General features: G+C 38.4%; 1 protein-coding gene across 2 annotated transcripts in view; it reads left to right on the forward strand.

Annotated features, from left to right (window-relative positions):
* ARHGAP10 (Rho GTPase activating protein 10) overlaps positions 1-22,684 on the forward strand; it is a 322,934-nt gene that overhangs the window by 266,836 nt on the left and 33,414 nt on the right. For both annotated transcript variants that reach the window (XM_057726057.1, XM_057726056.1), the window contains one exon: positions 3,842-3,992. In XM_057726057.1, the coding sequence (XP_057582040.1) occupies positions 3,842-3,992 (151 nt within the window). The remainder of the gene's footprint in view (positions 1-3,841; positions 3,993-22,684) is intronic.

Genomic DNA, 22,684 nt, shown 5'->3' on the forward strand with positions numbered 1-22,684 from the left:
CCAGAAAGCACAGGCTCAGTAGTTGCGGCATGCAGGCTTAGTTGCCCTGTGGCATGTGGGATCTTAGTTCCCCGACTAGGGATTGAACCCACATACCCTGCATTGGAAGGTGAATCCTTAACCACCGGACCACCAGGGAAGTCCCTAGATTTACTCTTTCTAAGCAGATTCAGAACAGTATAATTGGTAACTTTTTTCTTCTTTCCAATAACTAAATTTTGTTTTTTAAACTGGCAACAGGGGCTTTGGAATCATAGTTGAGAGTTAAGATCCCAGCTCTGCCATCTTCAGACTGCGGAGACTTAGGCTGATTGTTTAGTCTTTGAGGTTTTATCATTTTAAAGGAGCAGCACTTACTTCAAAGGTTCTTGAGAATATTAACATGCTTCAGAGAAAGCTTACGACCTAGTAGGTGTTTATTAAATGTGAAATGTATTGAATGATAGAGGAAGAAATTTAAATCTCAAATTTCATTGCTGAAACTCAGAAGTAAATACACAGTGCAATTGTGTGATTCTAGGTGACTTGGGAATTTTGATAAGAGGCTCTGTTTATTGCTTCCCTTTAGTCTATTTCTTGATGAGCTTTTCCACAAATACTTTCAATTAACTAAACACTGAATTTGGGAAATATTCAAGACCTCAAGAAATTAATGGCCTCTCAAAACAGTGGTTGAATAGAGTAATAAGGGTCTGCCTTCATTTTTATTATCATTATTTACTGAATGTGATCACATTACAAATACAGTAGCTACTGTTTATTTCTGGTTACTGTGGTGCCAAGTGCTGTACCAAACACTGTATAAATCTCTCATTTAATCCCTGTGATAACTTGAGACATGCATTATGGCACTCACTATATAAATGAGAAGATGAGATACACGCTTTTAATAATATGTCTAAACCTCCATAGCTGGAAAGACTTAAAAGCCAGGATGGTACCTTTTCAAGTTAGCATCTGTGCTTTGGAACCACCTAATCTGGATGGTAGGTTGGCTCTTTGAAATACTAATACACATAGAGTTTATTGAGGGAGTGGCTGGTCTTTAGCATCTTTGAAACATTTCACACCTGATTAGGACTTGGGAAGATCTAAGAAATTGAGCGCATATGTCCAGTGCCACTTTTTCTGAAATAATTTTTCTGGTGTTTCAATTTAGATTTTGGTCCATCCGAGACAAGCACGGAATGCTGTGGAATGAGTGTCTAAATGGGTGTTTCTCAGCTTTGACTACACAAACGAATCACCTGGGGAGCTTTAAAATACAAACCACGGAAAAATAAAACAAAACCACTCCAAAGCTCAGTCCGCAATCCTAGATATTTTCCTCCCTCCAGTTTTACTGAGATATAATTGACATATAACATTGTGTTAGTCGAAGGTGTACAACATAACGATTTGGTAAGGGTTTATATTATGAAAAATTACCCCAGTAATTTAGTTACCATCCATCATCACCTCACACAGTCACAAATTTTTCTTTCTTGTGATGAGAACTTTTGAGATGTACTTTCTTAGCAACTTCTAAGTATATAATGTGGTACTGGTAGCTATGGTCACCATGCTGGACATTACATCCCCGAACCTGTTTATCTTATAACTGGAAGAAGTTTGTACATTTTGACCACCTTCATCCGTCCTCAGAGCGGCCTCTGGCAACCACCAGTCTGCAGTCTGTTCTTTGTTTCTGAGTTTTGTTTTTTTGTTTTTTTTAAAGATGCCACATATAAGTGAGATCATAAAGTATCGTCTTTCTCTGTTGGACTTTCATTGAGCACAGCGCTGTTCATCCATGCTGTTGCATTTAGCAGGACTTTCTTCACTCTTATGGCTGAATAATATTCTCCAGGATACTCTGATATAAACTGAACAACATCATAAGTCTTCTGGAGACTTCTGGAGGCCGAGCTCTGGGATGTCTCAGATCAGCCCCCCAGGAACATTGGAGTCACACTCCTGGGTCCCGTTTTGCTCAGCGGTCTGGCTCTGCAGACTGGGGCTGCTCTCACACCTCGCCCCCCACACCCTCACCTGTATGGGGGTGGAGGAGGGGGAGGGGAAACCACTGTCAGCATTTGCATCATTCCAGTCAGTGTGATCTTCCAGGAAGGTCTGCTCGGAAGGTTATCCACTGTCCAGTGCCAGTTCTTGAAATATTACCTTTCCACTGTCTGTTTATGCTTTGGGGATATTGCCTCTGTGTTCTCTGGTTTCCTATTCCAGCCACATTCCAGAGGCACGTGCCGTATGTGTGAAGATGGAACATAAGTAGGTCGACAGGCTGTTCCCAGTGTTGGCGTTCTTTCCGTGGGATCAACTTTTCCCATCATTTCTTCTCTCCTTCACCATTATCATCCTCTTCTCAACCGAACTTCTCTCCTGTCCCCACCGCTTCACAACATTCCTTAATTTGAACAATGACAGATGGCAATAAATCCAGTGGTGAACGATAGTCTAGACAGCAGAGGATTGTTTTAAGGCAGATAAGTAGTTTGCTCTTTGCCAGAGTGCCCTATTGGAACACAAAGTCTGTGGCAATATGGTATTAGCAGGTTACCAGTTGGAGCACAAAATTAAATTTTTACTAGCAAATATTTGCCCACAGTAATTTAAACCATTTTTTATTCTGTTTACACATGAGGGGGCAGTATAGTACTATAAAGCAAATGTTCTGTTGAAATTTTTTATTTCTATTGGTATATAATAGTTTTTAGGTGAGAACCTTTAGACCGTGAATGTAATTCCGACGTGTTTGTTAGCTATTAAATGTGATACGTGTATCTGATACCCTTACAGGTCATGTGCCTGTTTTTATTCACATACGTAAATAATAATCTCCTTGCAACAGTGGGGCTTTCACACAGTGCCTTTTATTGTGAGTTTTATATTTACAGTTTGTTTAATGCCAGCTGGCTTTCTTAGAGCATCTACCTTTAGAACGTCAGCCCTCTGGAGATACAATATCTGTTAGGGTGATGTCTAAATATTTTATGTCATGACTTTGTTGAAGGCTGAAGGGACTCCAGTGTTGTAGGGGACAGGAAGCTTCTGAACTCAGGTCTTGGCAGCCATGGAAATTTTATTATAAATCACCTCTATATAATATGCTTCCCTTTATGGCACAGTTTGCTTTTCTCAAAAGAAAAAAAAGTTGCTAAGCAAAGAAGCAGTGCATTTTAACTATTGTCGTTATTGCTGATAGAGGAATGACCCTGTAGCTAATCAAGGGGCTGATGTTCTAGGTTTCATAAATGGAGGAGAAATATTTAAAAGAAGTTGGAGGGTATTAAATGAATTGATAAAATCTACAAAGCATTTTCTGAAAAATGTACATGGGACTCCGAAAGGTAATTTCATAATACAGGCTATTTTTAAATGTGTAAAAAATATTTGCGGTCATATGTTTCTGTTTGTGTAGTTTGAAAAAAATTGAGAATAGCATGTTGGCATAAATATAACCCTTTGTGAAACTGAATGGGATATTTGTTTTTAACGTTTTATCCTGGTTACATCCTTTGTGGTATTGAAGACCTGCGGTATTGTCTACATCTGGTGAAGATAATTATACTTGTTTAGTTTGGGCATGAGTCTATTTTGGAGTGTAATGATTTGATGTTGCTTTTACTTAATTTTAATGAGAAATTTTATTTTGAAATCTTCTGTTAAAAAATAATAAAAGATTATGACTTAATCCCCCAAATTTGAAGGCGTGGATTTTTGGCTCCAGCAGCCCATTTTGGATGAACTCGAAATTAAACGTTGTTTGGTACTGGTATATTGTTGCAAAACCCAGGTTTCTGTTCATGGAAAACAATTAATGTCCTTTATGTTTTGATGGCAGATTTTTAGGACCCTGCCTGATGCCACGTTGCCTGAACCAGTCACCCTGTCAGCATCACCCCCAAATGCTCCCCCAAGGCAATCGAAGAGACAGGGCCAGAGGACTAAGAGACCCGTGGCTGTATATAATCTTTGTCTTGAACTGGAAGATGGTAAGATGTTAATTACATGTTTCTTCTTGATAGTCTGTTGAGTATATGGTGCAGCCTGTGTCCCAAGGGCGGGCCACGTTTTCCATCCTTTGGGTTAATTATTTATTTAGGCTGCACTGGGTCTTAGTTTTGGTACTAGTGATCTTCATTGCGACATGTGGGATCTTTAGTTATGGTGTGTGAGATCTTTTCTTTTCTTTTTCTTTTTTTAAGTTGCGGCATGCGAACTCTTAGTTGTGGCATGCATGAGGGATCTAGTTCCCTGAGCAGGAATCGACCCTGGGGCCCCCTGCATTGGGAGCGTGGAGTCTTACCCACTGGACTACCAGGGAAGTCCCTCCCCATCCTTTGGGTTTTAACTTCTTTTCCCCTTAAGATTATTATTTTTGAGATTAACAGGGAGAGTAAAGCTTTGCTGTCAGGGAGAGAATACAAGTTTCAGTTTTGTGTTTGTTATGCACAGTTCTTTTTTTACTTTGAGAAGACAGTTTAAATTACTTTTTTGGGAGACTTGTGTGACCTCCTGTGAGGTTACATAACCCTGAGACAAACGCAAGAGGGACTAAAATGAAAGCAGATCTTTTATGAGATGAGCAGATTGAGCCTGATGTTAAATGCATTGAGATCGAAGGCATGGGTCACTGTTGTGCTTGGGTCTGTGCTTCTGCACCGCCCTCGCCCGGTTTTCTGACATTCTAGTAAGGCGGGTATCTCATCCTATGGCGGGGGTAGCAAACTGACCACTGTCCAGGGCTAGGCCGAGTGGACCATGCTTCAATGGGACTCTGATCAGTGGAAGTCCTCACTTTCCATCAGGCCACCCTATTCCCTGTTGTCATATGGCAACCTTGTCTCATTATTGCCAGATTGCCTCATTTTTACAGGAGCTGAGAAGTTGGAATTTTAAACAGTGATGCCTACAAAACAAGGCTGTGAGCCATGTCGAGACCCCAGTGGCTGATTTGTAATCATGTGGTTATTGTCATGGAGACTAGGATTGAAACTGCCAAGGTTTTATTGGTTTGGAGGTATGAGGTGATTGGTGAAAGGAGGGAGGAAATGAAGATAGAAACAAATCCAATAGCTCCATCATAAGCAGCTGTATAATCAAATGTCCACATAGCTAATATCCAAAGATCCATGTACACAAGTGACAGTTGTCCTTAACTCTCAGGGGATCTGTGTAGGAGGACTCAGGATGCCTCCTGTAATAACATTGAGGGCTAACGTGTTCCAATATTCTTTTAAATTAAGACACACACACACACACACACACACACACACACACACACACACACGATATATATATATATATATGATACAAATGTTGGTTTTATGCTCGGATCTTATCTTCCAGGGGAAGGGCCTGATTTATTAAGGTCAGCCTGTAGTTTCAGAGCTTCCTGTAGCCATTAGTTTCAGCTTCGGAGCCCAGCTCACGTCTTCTGCTCTCTTTTCTCACATGTACCCTCTCAGCAGAGTTGCTGATAAGGAGTTACGTTGACTGGTTTGAATTGCACCTTGCCTTATAGCTCACTTGTCCTCTGGTGGAAGTGATAAAAAATAGTGAAGGAGGCAAATGTGAGCAAGTAGGAGAAGCAGAAAGTCAAGGCAAAGGGAAACTACCTACAGGGGCTCGTCGGCCCTTGAGCAAAACGGAATGGACTCTGTTTCATAAAGGAAATGACCGGAGAGGGACCTTTTGTTTTAGAATCACATCTACCTTTGGGGTATTTTTAGGAGTTGAATCAAAATATCCAGCCCTGTGTTCATAATGTACTAATCTTTTGACCATTGGGTTGCGGAGTGATTAATGTTAATGGGTAAGAAGCTGCTGAAGTGATACTTAGCACATCTTTTATGGAAATACTCAAAATAGTGTACAGTCATAGCTTTCCTAATTTTTAGGCCATGTAATAATTCTTTAAAACTCTTTAATTATGTGGGAAAAAAGAAGATGGACAGATATTTAATTCCTTTAGTCTGTTTTTATGTTCACTATTTATGTGATGTTTTACTCTACATTTTGTCTTTATAACTTTACAATGATCCTTCTTGATTGCAGCCTCTGATTTTTTTTTTTTTTTGGAAAGTTGTTAGAATCAGAAAAGCCCATGATTTTGGTCATGGAGTGATTTTATTTTAACTTACAGGTCATAAGATAAAGCAATTAAAACCCGTTATTTATCTCCCCCGCCCCTATTATTTGTAGCTCAGCTTTAGTGAAACTCAAGTTGTGTGAAAAAGAATTATTTCAGAGAGAACAAAGTGGGATCCACATTTTACGTGTTCTAGAAAAGGAAAGAAATGAAAAGGTGGTGAAAATGCTTTTGAAAGGAAGCATACAGGGAAAGGATACTAAAAGGCTATGTTATTGACTATTACTTAGCATATTGAAAACTCTGACGTTTCAAAAAGAAAAAATCTCTTCTTATCACCAGGACTTAAATATTTTTCAGTAGTCTGAGTCATCTAATTAGCAGCTCTATTTGAAATTTTCAAAAGCTTAATCTTTTTATGTGTTTTTTCTTATTGATCAGAGTTGAGTCATTTCTCATGTTTATCTAGTTTTGGTTAAGGTATGCATCATAGCCAACTTTGATTATTTTTTCCAACTTTTTTAGTGTATTATGAGTCCAATAGAAAATTTAAGTGCCATTGTTTCCACCCTTCCCCTCCCCCCATTTATTCATTGTAATACAGGTTAAAGTTAACTTAATAAAATCCAGGACAAATTATTTTTGTTTAAAGTTAGGTAGATTATTTGCCAAGATTCAAGGAACTGGTTTGGATGACTGGAAATTTTCCTCAGCTGTACGATTTGGTCACAGATTTGGTATTTGAGTGAAGTGGTTTGTGGTATGTTATTTCTTCTTCTGCACTGAGTAAGGTATGAAACTATGTGATGGACCAAACAGTTCATCCTGGGAAACACTCAGAATTGGTTTCAGTTCAACTTTAGGCAGATCAGAAAGTCCTTATTAGCAGTCAGCAAGCCTGTAAGCCTGAGGTGAAGTAGGATAGGCCCAGACGTGGAGAAACCTAGCTTAGCTGGTGTGAAATAGGAGATACACCCTCTGCTGTTGGACATGGTTTTTATTATGTTTTTTTCAACCTCCCTCCTCCCCCCCCCACCGTCAAGTTTAATTAAAGACACTTAGTATCTTTACTTCAACAATGCTTTAATTGGCATTGGCACATTTAGCCCTACTGCATACACAATGCTCATTATTTTCCTTTGTAATATGTGATTTAATGGTATTAAACTTGTTGTTTGCAGAAGACTTTAAAATTCTAGTTACTTGCTTAAAGATCTCTGTTGATGATTAGTATGAACTGAAATGCATGTAGTATCCAGCTAGGTTTCTTTAAATAGAGCTGCTGTGAAATCTTTTCTGAAATTCTTGTTTTTTTAAATTATTTCATAGAAGCCATATTGTTTATTTTCATATAGCATTTAATAATCTCACAGACCTCTAAGCTGAGTAGATTTGGCTATGTCAGTTGTTGTGAAATAGCAAAATATGAGGTAGGCTGCTAAGTGCTAAAAAGATGATAAAAAAATCAAAGGCTTCCTTTTATTTCATTCTCAAATTATTTTTCTGTGTTTTTTTTTCTTAAAAGTGGTAGTAAAGTAACTCTAAAAAAGTTTAGTGTATGTTGTGTTTTTGTTTTTACCTGCCCACTCCAAATTTATGGCCTTCCTACCTCTTTTTTTAACTATGTAAATTTCAGGTGTACAGTATTATAATTTGACATCTGTATACACTACAGAGTGATCACCACCACAAGTCTAGTTATCATCCATCACCAGACACTTGACCCCCTTCACCCCTTTCATCTACTCCCCAGCCCTCTTCCTCTCTGGTAACCACTAATCTGTTCTCTGTATCTATGTGTTTGTTTTTGTTTTACTTTGTTCATTTGTTTTTTAAGATTCTACATGTGAGTGAAATCATATGGTATTTGTCTTTCTCTCTCTGACTTCATATAGCAAAATACCTCCAACTTCCATATAAGCTGTCATAAATATCAAGATTTCATTCTTTTTCATGGCTGAGTTGCATACATACATGTGCAATATGTATGGTACATATACATGCATATCCATTCATCTATTGATGGACACTTAGGTTGTTTCCATATCTTAGCTATTGTTAATAATGCTGCAGTGAAAATTGGAATGCATGTATCTTTTTGAATTGATGTTTTTGTGTTCTTTGGATAAGTACCCAGAAGTGGAGTAGCTGGATCATATGGTATTCTCTTCTTAACTTTTTGAGGAACCTCCATACTGTTTTCCCTGGTGGCTGAACCAAGTTACATTCCCAGCAACACTGCACTAGGGTTCCCTTTTCTCCACATCCTCTCCAGCATATGTTATTTATTATTGTCTTTGATAATAGCCATTCTGACAGGTATGAGGTGATATTTCATTGTGGCTTTGACTTGCATTTTCCCAATAATGGAGGATATTGAGCATCTTTTCATGAGTCTTTTGGCCATCTCTATGTCTTCTTTGGAAACTGTTCACATCCTCTGCCCATTTTTCAATTGGGTTTATTTATTTATTTAATTATTTATTTTGGCTTTTGTTGTTGAGTTATATGAGTTCTTTATATATTTTGATATTTTTAGATATTAATGCCTTATTGGATGTGTGATTTGCTAATATCAGTAAGTTTCTCCCATTCAGTAGGTTGCCGTTTCTTTTTGTTGATGATTTCCTTTGCTGTGCAGAAGCTTTTTAGTTTGATGTAGTCTCATTTGTTTGTTTTTCCTTTTGTTTCCCTTGCCTTTGGAGCCAGATCCACAAAAACATAGCCAAGAGTCAGTGACTTTACCGCCTATGTTTTCTTCTAGGAATTTTATGGTTTCAGCTCTTACATTCAAGTGTTTAACCCATTTTGTGTTGATTTTTGTGTATGGTGGAAGATAAGTGATCTAGTTTCATTCTTTTGCATGTTGCTGTCCAGTTTGCCCAATGCCGTTTATTGAAGAGATGGTCATTTCTCCATTGTATGTTATTTATTCCTTTGTCATAATTTAATTGTCCATGTATGTGAAGGTTTATTTCTGGACTCTCAGTTCTATTCTATTGATCTGTGTGTCTGTTTTTGTTCCAGTACCATACTGTTTAGGTTACTATAGCTTTGTAGTATATTTGGAAGGCAGGGAGTGTAATATCTCCAGCTTTGTTGTTCTTTCTCAAGATTGTTTTGGCCATTTGGGGTCTTTTGTGGTCCCATACAATTTTTAGAATTATTTGTTCTGGTTCTGCGAAATATGCCACTGGCATTTTGACAGGGCTTTCATTGAATCTGTAGATAGCATGGATATTTTATTTTATTTTCTATTTATTATTTATTTATTTATTTATTTTTTAGTACGGATATTTTAGCAATATTAATTCTTCTAATCCATGAGCATGGAATAATCTTTGCATTTATTTGTGTCTTTTCACTTTCTTTCTGGTGTCTTATAATTTTCAGTTTACAGGTCTTTCACCTCCTTAGTTAAACTGATTTCCAGGTATTTCATTCTTTATGATGCAGTTGTAAATGGGGTTGTTTTCTTAATTTCTGTTTTTGGTAGTTTGTTATTAGTGTGTGTAATTGTCACATATTTCTGTATATTGATTTTGTATCCTGCAACTTTAATGAATTCATTTATCCTAATGGTTTTTTTTTTTTTGGTGGGAGCTTTAGAGTTTTCTATATATGGTATCATGTCATCTGTGGGTAGTGACAATTTTGGTTTGAATGTCTTTTATTTCTTTTTCTTACCTAATTGTTGTGGGTAGGACTTTCAGTATTATGTTGAATAAAAGTAAGGTGAGAGTGGGCATTCTTGTCTTGTTCCTGGTCTTACAGGAAAAGCGTTTATCTTTTCACTGTTAGAGTATGATGTTAGCTGTGCATTTGTCATATGTGGCCTCAATTATGTAAAGGTACATGCCCTCTATACCCACTTTGTTGAAAGTTTTTACTATAAATGGATGTTGAATTTTGTGAATTGCTTTTTTGGCATCTGTTGAGATGATCATATGGTTTTTATACTTAATTTTGTTGATGTGATGTATCATGTTGATTGATTTATGGATGTTGAACCAATCTTACATCCCTGGAATAAATCCCACTTGATCATGATGTAAGATCCTTTTAATGTATTTAATGTATTGTTGGATTTTGTTTGCTAATATTTTGTTGAAGATTTTTTTCATCCATGTTCATCAAGGATACTGGCTTGTAATTTTCTTTCTTTTTTTTTTTTTTTGTGGTGTTCTTGTATGGTTTTGGCATCAGGGTAATGCTGGCTTCATAAAATATGTTTGGAAGATTTCTTCTCTCTTCAATTTTTTGGAAGAGTTTGAGAAGGATAGATATTAAATCTTTGAGTGTTTTGTAGAATTCACCAGTGAAGCCATCTGTCTGGGCTTTTGTTTGTTGGGAGATTTTTTTGATTACTGTTTCAACCTCCTTACTAGTAATTGATCTATTCAGATTTTCTGTTTCTTCATGATTCAGTCTTGAAGATTGTGCGTTTCTAGAAATTGACCCACTTCTTTTAGGTTGTTCAATTTATTAGCTTATAATTGTTTGTAGTAGTTTCTTACAATTCTTTGCATTTCTCTGGTTGTTACTTCCCCTCTTTCATCTCTGATTTTATTTAGTTGAGCCCTTTTTTTTTTCCTTTGGTGAGTCTAGCTAAAGGCCTGTCAATTTTGTCTTTTCAAAGAACCAGCTCGTAGTTTCATTGATCTTTTCTATTTTTTTTCATCTCTTTTGTTTATTTCCAGTCTTTATTATTTCCTTCCTTCTACTAATTTTGGACTTTGTTCTTCTTTTTCTAGTTCTGTTAAGTGTGAAGTTAGGTTGTTTATTTGGAATTTTTCTTGTTTCTTGAGGTAGGCCTGTATTGCTATCAACTTTCTCTGTTGCATCTCATTGATTTTGGCATGTCGTATTCCTGTTTTCACTTATCTCTAGGCATTTTTTGATTTCTCCTTTGACTTTTTTTTTGATGACCAATTGGTTGCTCAGTAGCATGTTGGCTTATCTCCATGTTTTTGTGGTTTTTCTTTTTTTTTTTTTCTTGTGATTTCTAGTCTCATACAATTGTGATTGGAAAAAATGCTTGATATGATTTCAGTCTTCTTGAGACTTGTCTAGTGACCTAACATGTAATCTGTCTTGATGTTCCTTGTGCACTTGAAAAGAGTGTGTATTCTGCTTTTGGATGGAATAGTCCGTATTTGTATATATCTGTTAAGTTCATCTGGTCTAATGTATTGTTTCAATTCAATGTTTCCTTATTGTTTTTCTGTCTGGATGATCTATCCATTGGTGTTAGTAAGGTGTTGAAGTCCCCCACTATTACTCTATTGCCTTTAATATCTCTGTGTCCATTAATACTTGTTTTTATATATTTTGGTGCTCATCTGCTGGGTGCATATACATTTGTAAATCTTAAATCTTCTTGCTGGATTGACCCCTTTATCATTATGTAGTGCCCTTCTTTGTCTTTTATTACAATCTTTATTTTAAAGTCCATTTTGTTTGATATGAGTATAGTTTCTTCAGCCTTCTTTCATTTCCATTTACATGGACTGTCTTTTTATGTCCCTTCACTTTGAGTCTCTGTGTACCCTTTCTTCTGAAGTGAGTGTCTCTCCATTCAGCCATTCTGTCTTTAGATTGGCACATTTAGTCTGTTTACATTTAAAGTAATTATTGATAGGTATGTATTTATTGTCATTATGTTAATTGTTTCTTGGCTGTTTCTGTAGTTCTTCTCTGTTCTTTTCTTCTCTTTCTTGCTTCCTTTGTGTCTTGGTGGTGTGTGTGTGTGTGCGCGTGCGCGCACGCGTGTCTGTGTGTGATGCTTACATTCCTTTGTCATTTTCTTTTCTGTGTTTACTGTATTTTTTTTCTTTTGGTTTCAGTGAGGTTCACATATGACATCTTTTGTAAATAGTAGCCCATTTTAAATTGGCAACCTCTTAAAGCTTTGGAATGTTTCCAAATTTATCTTTTTATTCCCATCACATTTTATACTTTTGACGATGCCTTTTACATCTTTTTGTTTTGTGTATCTTTTAACTACTTTAATTTTAGTTGTTTACTACTTTTGTCTTTTAACCTTCATGTTTGCGTTATAAGTGGTTGTTTCACTAGCTTTATTACATATTTACCTTTTCCAGTGATGTTTTTACTTTTATGTGTTTTCTCATTATTAATTTGTGCCATTTCTTTTCAGCTAAAAGAAGTTACTTTAGTTTTCCTTGTAGGGCTGGTTTAGTGGTGATAAACACCTTTAGCTTTAGCTTGTCTAGGAAACTCAATCTCTCCTTCAATTCTGAATGATAACTTTGTGGGTACAGAATTCTTGGTTGGGAAGTTTTTTTTTTTTCTTTCAGCACTTTGAATATGTTGTGTCACTCCCTTCTGGCTTATAAAATTTCTGCTGAAAAATTTGCTGATAGCCTTATGGGGTTTCTCTTGTATGTAATAATTTGTTTTTCTCTTGCTGCTTTTAGGAGTCTCTCTTTATCCTTAACTTTTACCATTTTAATTATAATATGTCTTGGTGTGTGTCTTTTTGGTTTCATCTTATTTGAAACTCTTTGGGCTTCCTGGACCTGGATGTCTGTTTCCTTCCTCAGATTAGGGAAGCTTTCAGCCAGTATTTCTTCAAATAAGTTTTCTGGCCCTTTCTCTCCCTCTTCTCCTTCTGGGACCCCTATAGTATGAATATTATTCTGCTTGCTGTTGTCCCAAAGGTCCCTTAAGGTAGCTTCACTTATTTTTTTTTTTTTCTTTCTGTTTGTTGCTCTGTCTGGTGAGTCCTGTTGTTTTGTCTTCCAGCTTGCAGAGTCACTCTCCTGCCTCATTTAGTCTGCTCTTGAGCCCCTGTAGTTTATTTTCCAGTTCAGTTATAACTTCTGTTTAGTACTTTCTATTTTCTGTCTCTTAGTTGAAGTTCTCATTGTGTTCATCTGTTCTTCTCCCAAGTTCAATGAGTACCTTTATGACTATTGATTTGAACTCTGTGACAGGTAGATTGCTTATCTTTGCTTCCTTTTGTTCTTTTTCTGAGGCTTTGTCTTTTTCTTTTGTTGGAACGTATTCCCCTGTCTCCTCATTTTTCCTCATTTTCTGTTTGTTTCTATGTATTAGGTAAATTGGCTATCTCTCCCAGAATTGAAGGGATGGCCTTTTTAGGAGATGCCTTGTGGGGCTCAGAAGTGCATTCCCGGCTGGCCACCAGAGCCAGGCACTCCAGGGGTATCCCCTATTTGGGTTACATGTGCCCTCTTGCTGTGGTGGGAACATGGCTGCCCTCTTGTTGTGGATGGGGCTGGTTCCTGGACTCTTAGTACCTTTCTAATATAAAGAGAATCTGTTGTGTTTGCTGTGTTTGTCCCCATATACAGGGAATGTTCATGAGGCTATATGAGGTATATTCTTTGCTATTTTCTATTCAAGGCAGAAGAAACATTTTAAAAGAAAGTTTGGGGAGTGTGAAGAAGATTATCATCTGAATTTTGACTAAGCTCTCCCTTTCTTCCTTTATGCTAGCTCTAATTTTAAACAGAACTAGATATTCACAGGACTAGTTTTTATTTGTATCTTCTTGGGTAATTAGGTATTCTGTGCCTATCTTCTTTTGTACATGATATAGCAGTTTGTTTATTTAGACAACATAAAAAACATGACTTATAACGGGTTGAAAACAAAATCATCTTGCTAGCCAATTGGCAGGATTTAATATTATTTTAGGGTAGTTCTTACTTGGGTACCGTTAGGTTGGCACTTTCCCACTTGGATCCCGGATGTGCTAATTGCAGCACATTTTGTTGAACGTGTGTTATTGTAGTCCTACAGTGTGGTGGAGAGCATGACGAGGATGCAGAGCTTTATAGGCAAAAAAGTGAAAATACAGTTGGGGAGACGGGTTAACAATGAACCAGAACCGTTTTCCTCCTTTTTTATAATTTTTTTAAATTTTACTTTTTATTTTTGACTGCATAGGGTCTTCATTGCAGTGTGAGGGCTTTCTCTAGTTGTGGCGAGTGGGGACTACTCTTTGTTTTGGTGCGTGGGCTTCTCATTGTGGTAGCTTTCTTGTTGCAGAGTATGGGCGCTAGGCGTGCGGGCTCAGTAGTTGTGGCACACGGGCCCTAGAGCATGTAGGCTCAGTAGTTGTGGCTCACTGACTCTAGGGCGCAGGCTCAGTAGTTGTGGTGCATGGGCTTTGTTGCTCTACAGCATGCAGGATCTACCCGGACCAGGGCTTGAACCCGTGTCCCTTGCATTGCCAGGTGGATTCTTAACCACTGTGCCACCAGGGAAGTCCCCTTCTTTCTTAAAGGAAGAACCTATTCTGATATGCATCGGTCTCTAAAATCAGGTTGGAACAAACCTGTCTGTAGGAATCAAGAAGGCCATGGCAAACACCTGGGTTAACTAATTTAAGCTTAGGTTGCTGTGGGCTTGAGTCAGTACTAGGAATTGAAAATAAAATGGATGCCTGATAGAGATGTTAAAGCAAGTTGTTGGGACTTCTCCACTAACCAGATGTGGAGGATGAAGTCAGGTAATCAACACAGATGTCATCAGCCACATTTTCGGCTTATAGGTAAATCTTTTCCTTGTGTTTGTGTCTCAGTTTTGTCCTGAGGCTTTTTTTGTTCCTTTTCTAAAAAAAAAATTTAGACCATCTTTTCATCAAAAGGAAGAAATCATCTCGTTTTGTTAGTGTCATCAATATATATTGTTATATATAACTGAGAAAATAGGTTTGGTATAAATAGTGTATATGGAAAGCCAGTAGACAGAGAAATATTAAATAATGCTTAAAATGTTACATCTTCTTAGAGAAAGAATAGTCTCATAATTAAGAACAATGTGGAGCTCAGTTTTCTCCTACTTTACCTTGCAGACATATATCCACTCATTCATAGGCTTATGTAAAGGATGGGTGGCCCCCACCATACTCAAAGATGTTTATTTCAGTAGAAGCCAAGGACAGAGAGCTGACAGTCGTGGCAGCTATGTACTCTCTAACCTTAGTTCCCGAGAGAGTATTTTTAGAGGGATAGATTGGGAGTTTGGGATTGACATATACACACTGCTATATTTAAAACAGATAACCAACAAGGACCTACTGTATAACACAGGGAACTCTGCTCAGTATTCTGTAACTTAAATGGGAAAAGACTTTGAAAAAGAAGAGGTACATATATGTGTATAACTGAATCACTTCACTCTACGCCCAAAACTAACACAACACTATTAATCAACTATGCTCCAATTCATAAGTGAATTGTTACTACCCCATCCTCCCTAAAATTGTATCAGGACACTTATGTGAGAGAACAACCACTGTTAGACCATTGTTGACGTGGATTTTCAGAGCCCTTCTACAGCTGTTGACATTTCCTTGTAGACATCTGATCAGCTTGCAAAGATTAATAATCAACCCAAGTAACCGGCTGCAAGCAGATCTTTGTCTTATGCTTGGTAATCTTCTTTCAATTCTTACCATTTTTTTGCATGACAATTCATGGGTGGATTCTGGTTGATAACTTTGCAAGGGCCAAGGCCTCTTGCCACCTCCTCAGAGCAAAGTCATGATTCCTTGGCATGGAATTACTGTGTTGTGAAGTTAAATCTAAGGCCAGGCTTGAATCGGTGACAGTCTATGTGGACAGATTATTTCTCACTTTTACAGCGATGAGATCAATGTGTTGGAAAAGGCGGCCAGAAATGTCAGGGCTGTGATTGAGTTGTGACCTGCCCATAAATCATACCCGCTGCTTCCCCTGCATGGGCGTCTCCCCAGCTGCCTCCCCGAAGCTCAGCCCCCCTAATGTTGGTGACAAAGCATGAGGCAACTTCTTATATGACTTCCTCTATAATCTTAACTGTGCTTCTGTGTGGGATGAACATTTCCCCCTTTCTCTGGAGGGGGAAGAAAAAAAAAACAGGCTTATTGAATGTCTTAAAAAAATACATAGCTGCTTCTGTGGTGAAAATAAGTTCATGGCAGGTAACTAGAAGAGAGAAGAATTCTTTAAAGCTTGTCTCCCTGTGGTGTGGGTTTTTTCTTCACTTCTAATAGCTCTTATTTTAATTTCTAGTTCTGAATTCAAGCAGCTGTCACTCTCTTTATAGCCCTCTTTGAAACACTTACAGCGTAGGAGGTAGTCGGGCTGTCGAAGAAACATCTTTTCAAACCAACCGAAGTATTGTTTATCCTGAATGAAATAGAACTTTTAAGGCTGTCAGGAGTGACTAATTTGAAACGTTTCCTTTGGTGGCCAGCAAGATGAGGAGAAATCTTGAAGGGGAAGGTATTATCTCAGTGTGGCCGATGCCAGGAGACTTTTATTACTCAGAAAACTCTTATGGACCACGATAAAAATTACCAGGAGATAAGAGTGCAGTCTACAGTTAATATAACCAAGCAAACCTGTTGCCAGTTTAATTGCACTTACTGAATCCTTCCCACCTCTTGAGATAAAAGAAATGATGTGAGATTGAGTTAACTGTGGAGAATACTCCTATAACCAGTTGTCTTTCGTTGCCTTTTATGAACTCTGGGTGGCAACTTTGCAGCCTGGCTCGTTCCAACTGCTACTTCTTGCCATGGCATTCTTGTGTGTCTTCTGGGCAGTATTTAGGAGGAGTCCAGTGTCACCCTTGGATGGAGAAAAAAATCTCCAAGCCTATTACAGTGAATTATTCAGCTGACATTTTGCATGTACTAATATTTGTTCTCTGAACTCAGCAACATGAGTTTTTGAGCTTGAAGTGTGATGGTCATGGTTTTATTTTTCTCTTTGGGTCAGAATAGAAATAGTGACACTTTAAAGCCTCTGTTTATTATCTTAGTTATTTTAAAAGTGGACTTTTTTCCTTAAAATTTTTAACAGTTCATGCAAGAACAGGATACGGAATTTGGAGGGTAATAATAGTACACAGTTACAGATACCATATTATATGCCAGCTACTTTTGTTAGCAATATTTGTTAAACTTAGGTAATCCTCATAACAATCCTGTAGGTAATATTATTATCCATATTTTATAATTGCGGAAACTGAGGCTTAGAGGAGGTCAAGTAGCTCACCCGCGTCTCCTGGCTGGTGAGTGAGAAAGCCAGGATTAATCAGCCCAGTCCCAGAGTGTGAGCTACTTACCACTGCGCTCAAGTGCAAACCTCAGTGCCTCAGCCAATTGTCTTCTCTTCTCTGGAGTTTTCCGTGGCCAGTCTTTTCAGAGATGTCATGTGCCTTTCAAGAAGTATGTTGATTTATGCTTTTTTTAATTTTAAGAATGGTTCTTAGTTTTTCCATTAAAAACCAGTGGCTAGTTTTATTGTAAAGGAATCAGAGTGATGGTTTTGATGAAGGAGAAGAAAGAGCCAGAGATGAGGATGGTTTTAATCCTAGGACACAATACACTGTAACAAAAATGGGGCCTCTAAGAAAAAGGGGGATGCTCATTTTTAAGGACAAGGGGGAGGAAAAACAATCATTTTACTTCAGTATTATATTTATTTTATTGTGTTGCATGTCCCCATTTACCTAAATGAACAAATATCTGGTCTTACATTAGTTGTGATAAAGTGAAAAGTCTCCATTCTGTCCCATCAACTCAGTCCCTGTCCCCCTCCTCACCTGCAAACCGGGTCTCTAACCACTGATATTAATAGGTTGAGCCATGTCAGAGGGCCAGCTCTTAGTTTCAAAGCCATCTAATATTGGCAATTTCAAATGTGTTTTCATTTAGTGTTTCAAAAATAGTAAAGCAACAGGAATATCATGTCATTTCAACCTACAATTTCTTAAATCCTTTCAAAGTTGAAATTCCACATTGCGTTGGCAGCCGCTGTTATTAGGAGGGTCGTACCACGTGAAACTGCTCTGCTGCTTGTCTATGTCAAAAATGATTGAATAGCAGCAGTTTCATGTGGTTCAACCTATAGTTTCTTATTTTTCCTTCCAGAATTCTTCATGTATATATAAGCAAATATGAATATGGAGCCTTATTTACCACCTGTGTACCCAGAAGCTAGTTGTGTACTTTATTTTTAAAAAATTTACAGTATATCTGGTGTTGCTTTTCATGTCAATACAGAGAGAGCTCCCTCTCCTTTTTCACTGCTATATAGTATTCTGTGTGTTCTGTTGTGCTGGCGCGCTCCTAAAGGCCTTGTTCTACAGCCAAACACAAGCAGATGGTACAGGCCCCTTACTAACCACACACAGGCTTCTAGCCTTCCAAGGATCACAAAACTTTGTCCACAGACATAATACACATGGTGTGCTTTTGAATGACTAAAGCAAGTTATAAAATAGAATTTCAGAATAGCCTCACTTCTAAAGGGAAAGCCATGTGAGTAAATGTATAAGCGTAGACATAAATCTGGAAGAATATGAATCAGTTATGACAGTGGTTATCCTTAGGAAGTGAGAGTCTGATGATTTTCTTCTTTAAACGTATCTGTTTCTTTTTCCTTGTTATACCCACATACATATATACACATATAAATACACATACACACACATACAGCTTGCGTACAGATATGTGTATTTAAGTTAGAAAAGTTTCAGCCTAACACCGATGCAAGCTGTGCTTGTTATTTGGCATGCTGGGTGTAAGCTGAAGATTTTGAAGTAGAAAGAATGAAGCAGAGCCTGAGAGAAAAGCATATCGAGTCCTGCTAGCATGCGTTGACCTGGAGAAACTTCAGTGGCAGCTCGTTGAGAATGGGGAGCTCTCACCGCTTCGTGTTTTCCTGTTGGATTTAAAGCATCTGTCGCCTTTTACCTGGGCTGCTCTCCCAGTCACATTGTCCTAGCATCTTGGGGATCACTGTCCCTGGAAACACTTAGGCAGCAAAGAGTTTTATGAAATGGTAGAATTATTTGTGGTTATGCTTGGATTTCACCTAACCTGGATTTCAGTCCCTGTCTTCTTCTTACTGTCTTGTGTGACCTAGGCAAATACCCCTCTAAGCCTCGTGAGTTTGGGTCAGTAAACTTCCACATGCCTTTTGCCAAGAACAAATGAGTTAATGGCTGTAAACCACCCAATATTTAGTAAATAATCAAGAATGTTAGCTTATATTTTCCTCAGGGCCTGATGTGTAAAATCGAGGGTTTCAAATATATTTTCCTAGGTGGTATGCTTTCCAAGAAAATGTAACTTAGTCTTTTGTTTTTGGTTACTTTGGGTCCAGCTTCATAAGTAGACTTACTGGTTGCTACCTAAGGTCTTAATCTGGCAATTGATGAGAATTTACATTGTTCAGGTGAAAAGAGTGGGGTGGGAGGAGGAGGACAGGTAAATAGGTAGGGGTCCGACAGCCCTCCTTTCTCAGCTGGACTGGAGTGTGTTCTGAGCACACTGCTGAGATATCCTGAGCTGTCAGAATGTCAGGCTTCCTCAGGAGTTTGTGGGAGACAACTTGATTCAGTATCTGATTACTTGTTGGTTCCTAAGGATAACAGTAGAGGGTGGTTCTATTTTTGGTTTGTTTATATAGGCAGGAATCTCAGTCTGTAAATAATGCCTCAGGACTGGGATTGTGATATGCAAATGCCCTCTGCTTTACACAGCAAAGCAATTTACCTTGACTTCTATTGACACTGCCTCTGAACTGGTCTTACTCTGTAATTGAATTGCCACAGACTTCCATTGACCTTTGTGAATAGCAGAGGTGGTTCCTGGAGTTGTAACCTAATGCCTATTAGCTGCTGCTCTAACGTTATAATGGGGTCTGTGTTTTATGTCATGTGATTAGAACACAGCTGATTCCCTCATCAGCTTTTCCTAGCATAGACTTTTGGCATGTCTTAGCCATTTGGTAGCTTTTCAGGCAAGCATTGTGCTTAATTTTGAATATCTTCAGACAATAGAAAGTAAAATCTGCTTTATAATTGTATGGCAATTTCATTACATCTTTTCATGCCTTAATGTGACAGTTTAACATATAGTTTAGGAGTTGACTTTTATTAAGATTTTTGGGGGGGATGCATATCTGTGTGTACCTCTGGTTTTTGGACTTTTGGGACTGGGAGTGGGAGGTTATTTCATTGAGAGTCACATTTCCCTTTCCTGGACATGACTTCAGATAAAGAAATTATCTTACCCAAGGGAATTATTCTTAGCTGGCCACTGACTGTCTTTAATCTGCATGCTATTTAGGTTTATCATGGTTCCCATTATGGTTTGTCTTGTTTGATGAGGCCAAATAAAATGAGAGGAACTGGGACATCTTGCCCCCCACCCAGCACGACATTGCTTTAACTTGCAGCAGAGCCAAGAATTGGGGTCAGTGGGACTTTAGGAACCTTTCCTTCCACTTGGTGATTATAACTGGTCTCTCAGTGCACCTTTCACTGCTGAGAAATACAGTTAGCGGTCTTTCTTTAATGGCCAGTTGGCAGGGTTTCTTTTTTTTTTTATAAGTTTTTTTAAAATAAATTTATTTATTTATTTATTTATTTATTTATTTATTTTATTAGCTGTGTTGGGTCTTCATTGCTGCACACGGGCTTTTTCTAGTTGTGGCAAGTAGGAGCTACTCTTCGTTGTGGTGTGTGGGCTTCTCATTGTGGTGGCTTCTCTTGTTGCAGAGCACAGGCTCTAGGCACGTGGGCTTCAGTAGTTGCGGCACATGGGCTCAATAGTTGTGGCCCACAGGCTCTAGAGCACAGGCTCAGTAGTTGTGGCGCACGGGCTTAGTTGCTCCGCGGCATGTGGGATCTTCCTGGGGCAGGGATTGAACCCGTGTCCCCTGCTTTGGCAGGCGGATTCTTACCCACTGCGCCACCTAGGAAGTCCTGGCAGGGTTAATTTCTTATATCCCCTCCCCTTTATTTCCTTAATGGAAGACTTAAGGAAGATTTTCTGATCAAAGAATCTAACCTGTTTTCTCATAATAGTCATTTACTACCTGATGCTCTATGGACAGCAAAGAAGAATTCCCTTTGAATGGGAGGGTTGGATTTGCTTTTTTAAAAGAAAGATACCCAATTACATTAGCAATTTTGGAAGTTCAGTTTTAAAGTCAAACTTTGAGTTTCCTAACCTGTCTTTATTATTCTAATTAGTTTAAGAAAGGAAATGTGTGTGTATGTGTGTGTGTGTACACTTTTCCAGTTAATTAAAACTAATATACAAGATAATATGATGTAACTCTTCTGGCTTATGTTTTGAGAAGGGTAGGAATATGAATATCTGTCCTGAAAAATATATTGACTTTACTTTTAGTCTTGCTTTGGACTCCTTTTTTTGGTGGGGGGGGGGAAGCTCCTTTTTCTCTCTATAGATCTTACCTGTATAATGCCACTATTGCTAGCACTTCGTAATGCAAGTTCTCTTAATTCCCTGGCCGTTTTAGTTGACGTAGACTAGCATATGGAAAGCTGTGAAAGCAGTGCTGGGTTTTCTTTGGCTAGTTAGTTGTTATGGGGTTTGGGATCTGATCCTGACCCTTCTCAGCCATGCGGCTCACAGGCTGTGCTGCTGTGCACTAGTCATTCCGTGTGTATATGGCAGCTTCTAGTTTGAGAAGCTCATAGAACTCCATGAGGGTTTGGATGTGAGTGTCCAAGCAGATTGTGAAGAAACAGGCCTGTTCACTTTTTTTCACCAACCAAGACGTGGGCTACTTGGTCTTAGATAATCCAGCTAGGCAGGACAAGGTGTCCTTCTCTGTTGTTGGAGTATAGCCTTTTCCCATTTTTCTCAGGCTCAGTAAATTCGGGTATCTGGCCACCCTGGTAGTGACGGGGATGCTAGTGCTAAGGACAGATGCACAGCAAAATACTGGACAGAACTGTCGTCCTCCCTTTGGAGCAGTAGTGCGTGATAAGCTGTTGTGGAAGTTGTGCTTCTTTACTTAGAATTGGAACTCTTGAATATTTCATCGTCTCCCAACAATCTCACCCAGTAATTTGCAAGCAAGGAGACCTTATGATGCACTCCCAAGACCTAGGTAAGAAGAGTAAGGCTGTGGATGACTCGAGTGTTCGTGAGCGTCCTTGTTAAAAGTAGAATGCTAGCCTAGGTGGGTTAGTGTTCCAGTTCAGTTTGACAATTCTATGATATCTCATTTCTCATGAGTTAAGTCGTATACTTTGACTTGTATTCACTGCATTTCAGGGACCAGGCCTGCTTCGTCCATGCTGCTTTTCCTATGCACGAGGTCATTAAAGAATGAATGGTGGCTATATCCTTTGATCTCTATCAGCCTTAAAATGCCACTGCTGGCACACATACCATCTGTTCTGTTGGCCTTATGAACATGGGTGGGGGAATGTTTTCTTTCTACTGTTTCATATAGGGAAGCTTCTCACCAGCTCCCAGACAGATTTAGCTTTATAGAGGTCACTTCCAAATTTATTGTTCAGCATTAGGTTTTATTTACAATGTCAAGTCCAACAGCATATCAAGCGAGGGGAGGGAAAACATGCGTTTTGGTTTATTCTAATTTACACTAGTCAGTGCAGTATTAGAAACTAGTTTTTGACATGATGAAATATAGCAGCTCAGACTTTATTTTAACAGAGTAGAAATCATGCAGAGTATCTGTGAATTGTTTGGGAGTACTGTTCTTGATACCAGGCACCCCTCTCCTTTTTAGTACACTGTATGTCCTAGGTGACCTTAGGAGG

This window comes from Hippopotamus amphibius, chromosome 3, assembly GCF_030028045.1.
Source record: "Hippopotamus amphibius kiboko isolate mHipAmp2 chromosome 3, mHipAmp2.hap2, whole genome shotgun sequence".
Taxonomy (NCBI): Eukaryota; Metazoa; Chordata; class Mammalia; order Artiodactyla; family Hippopotamidae; genus Hippopotamus; species Hippopotamus amphibius.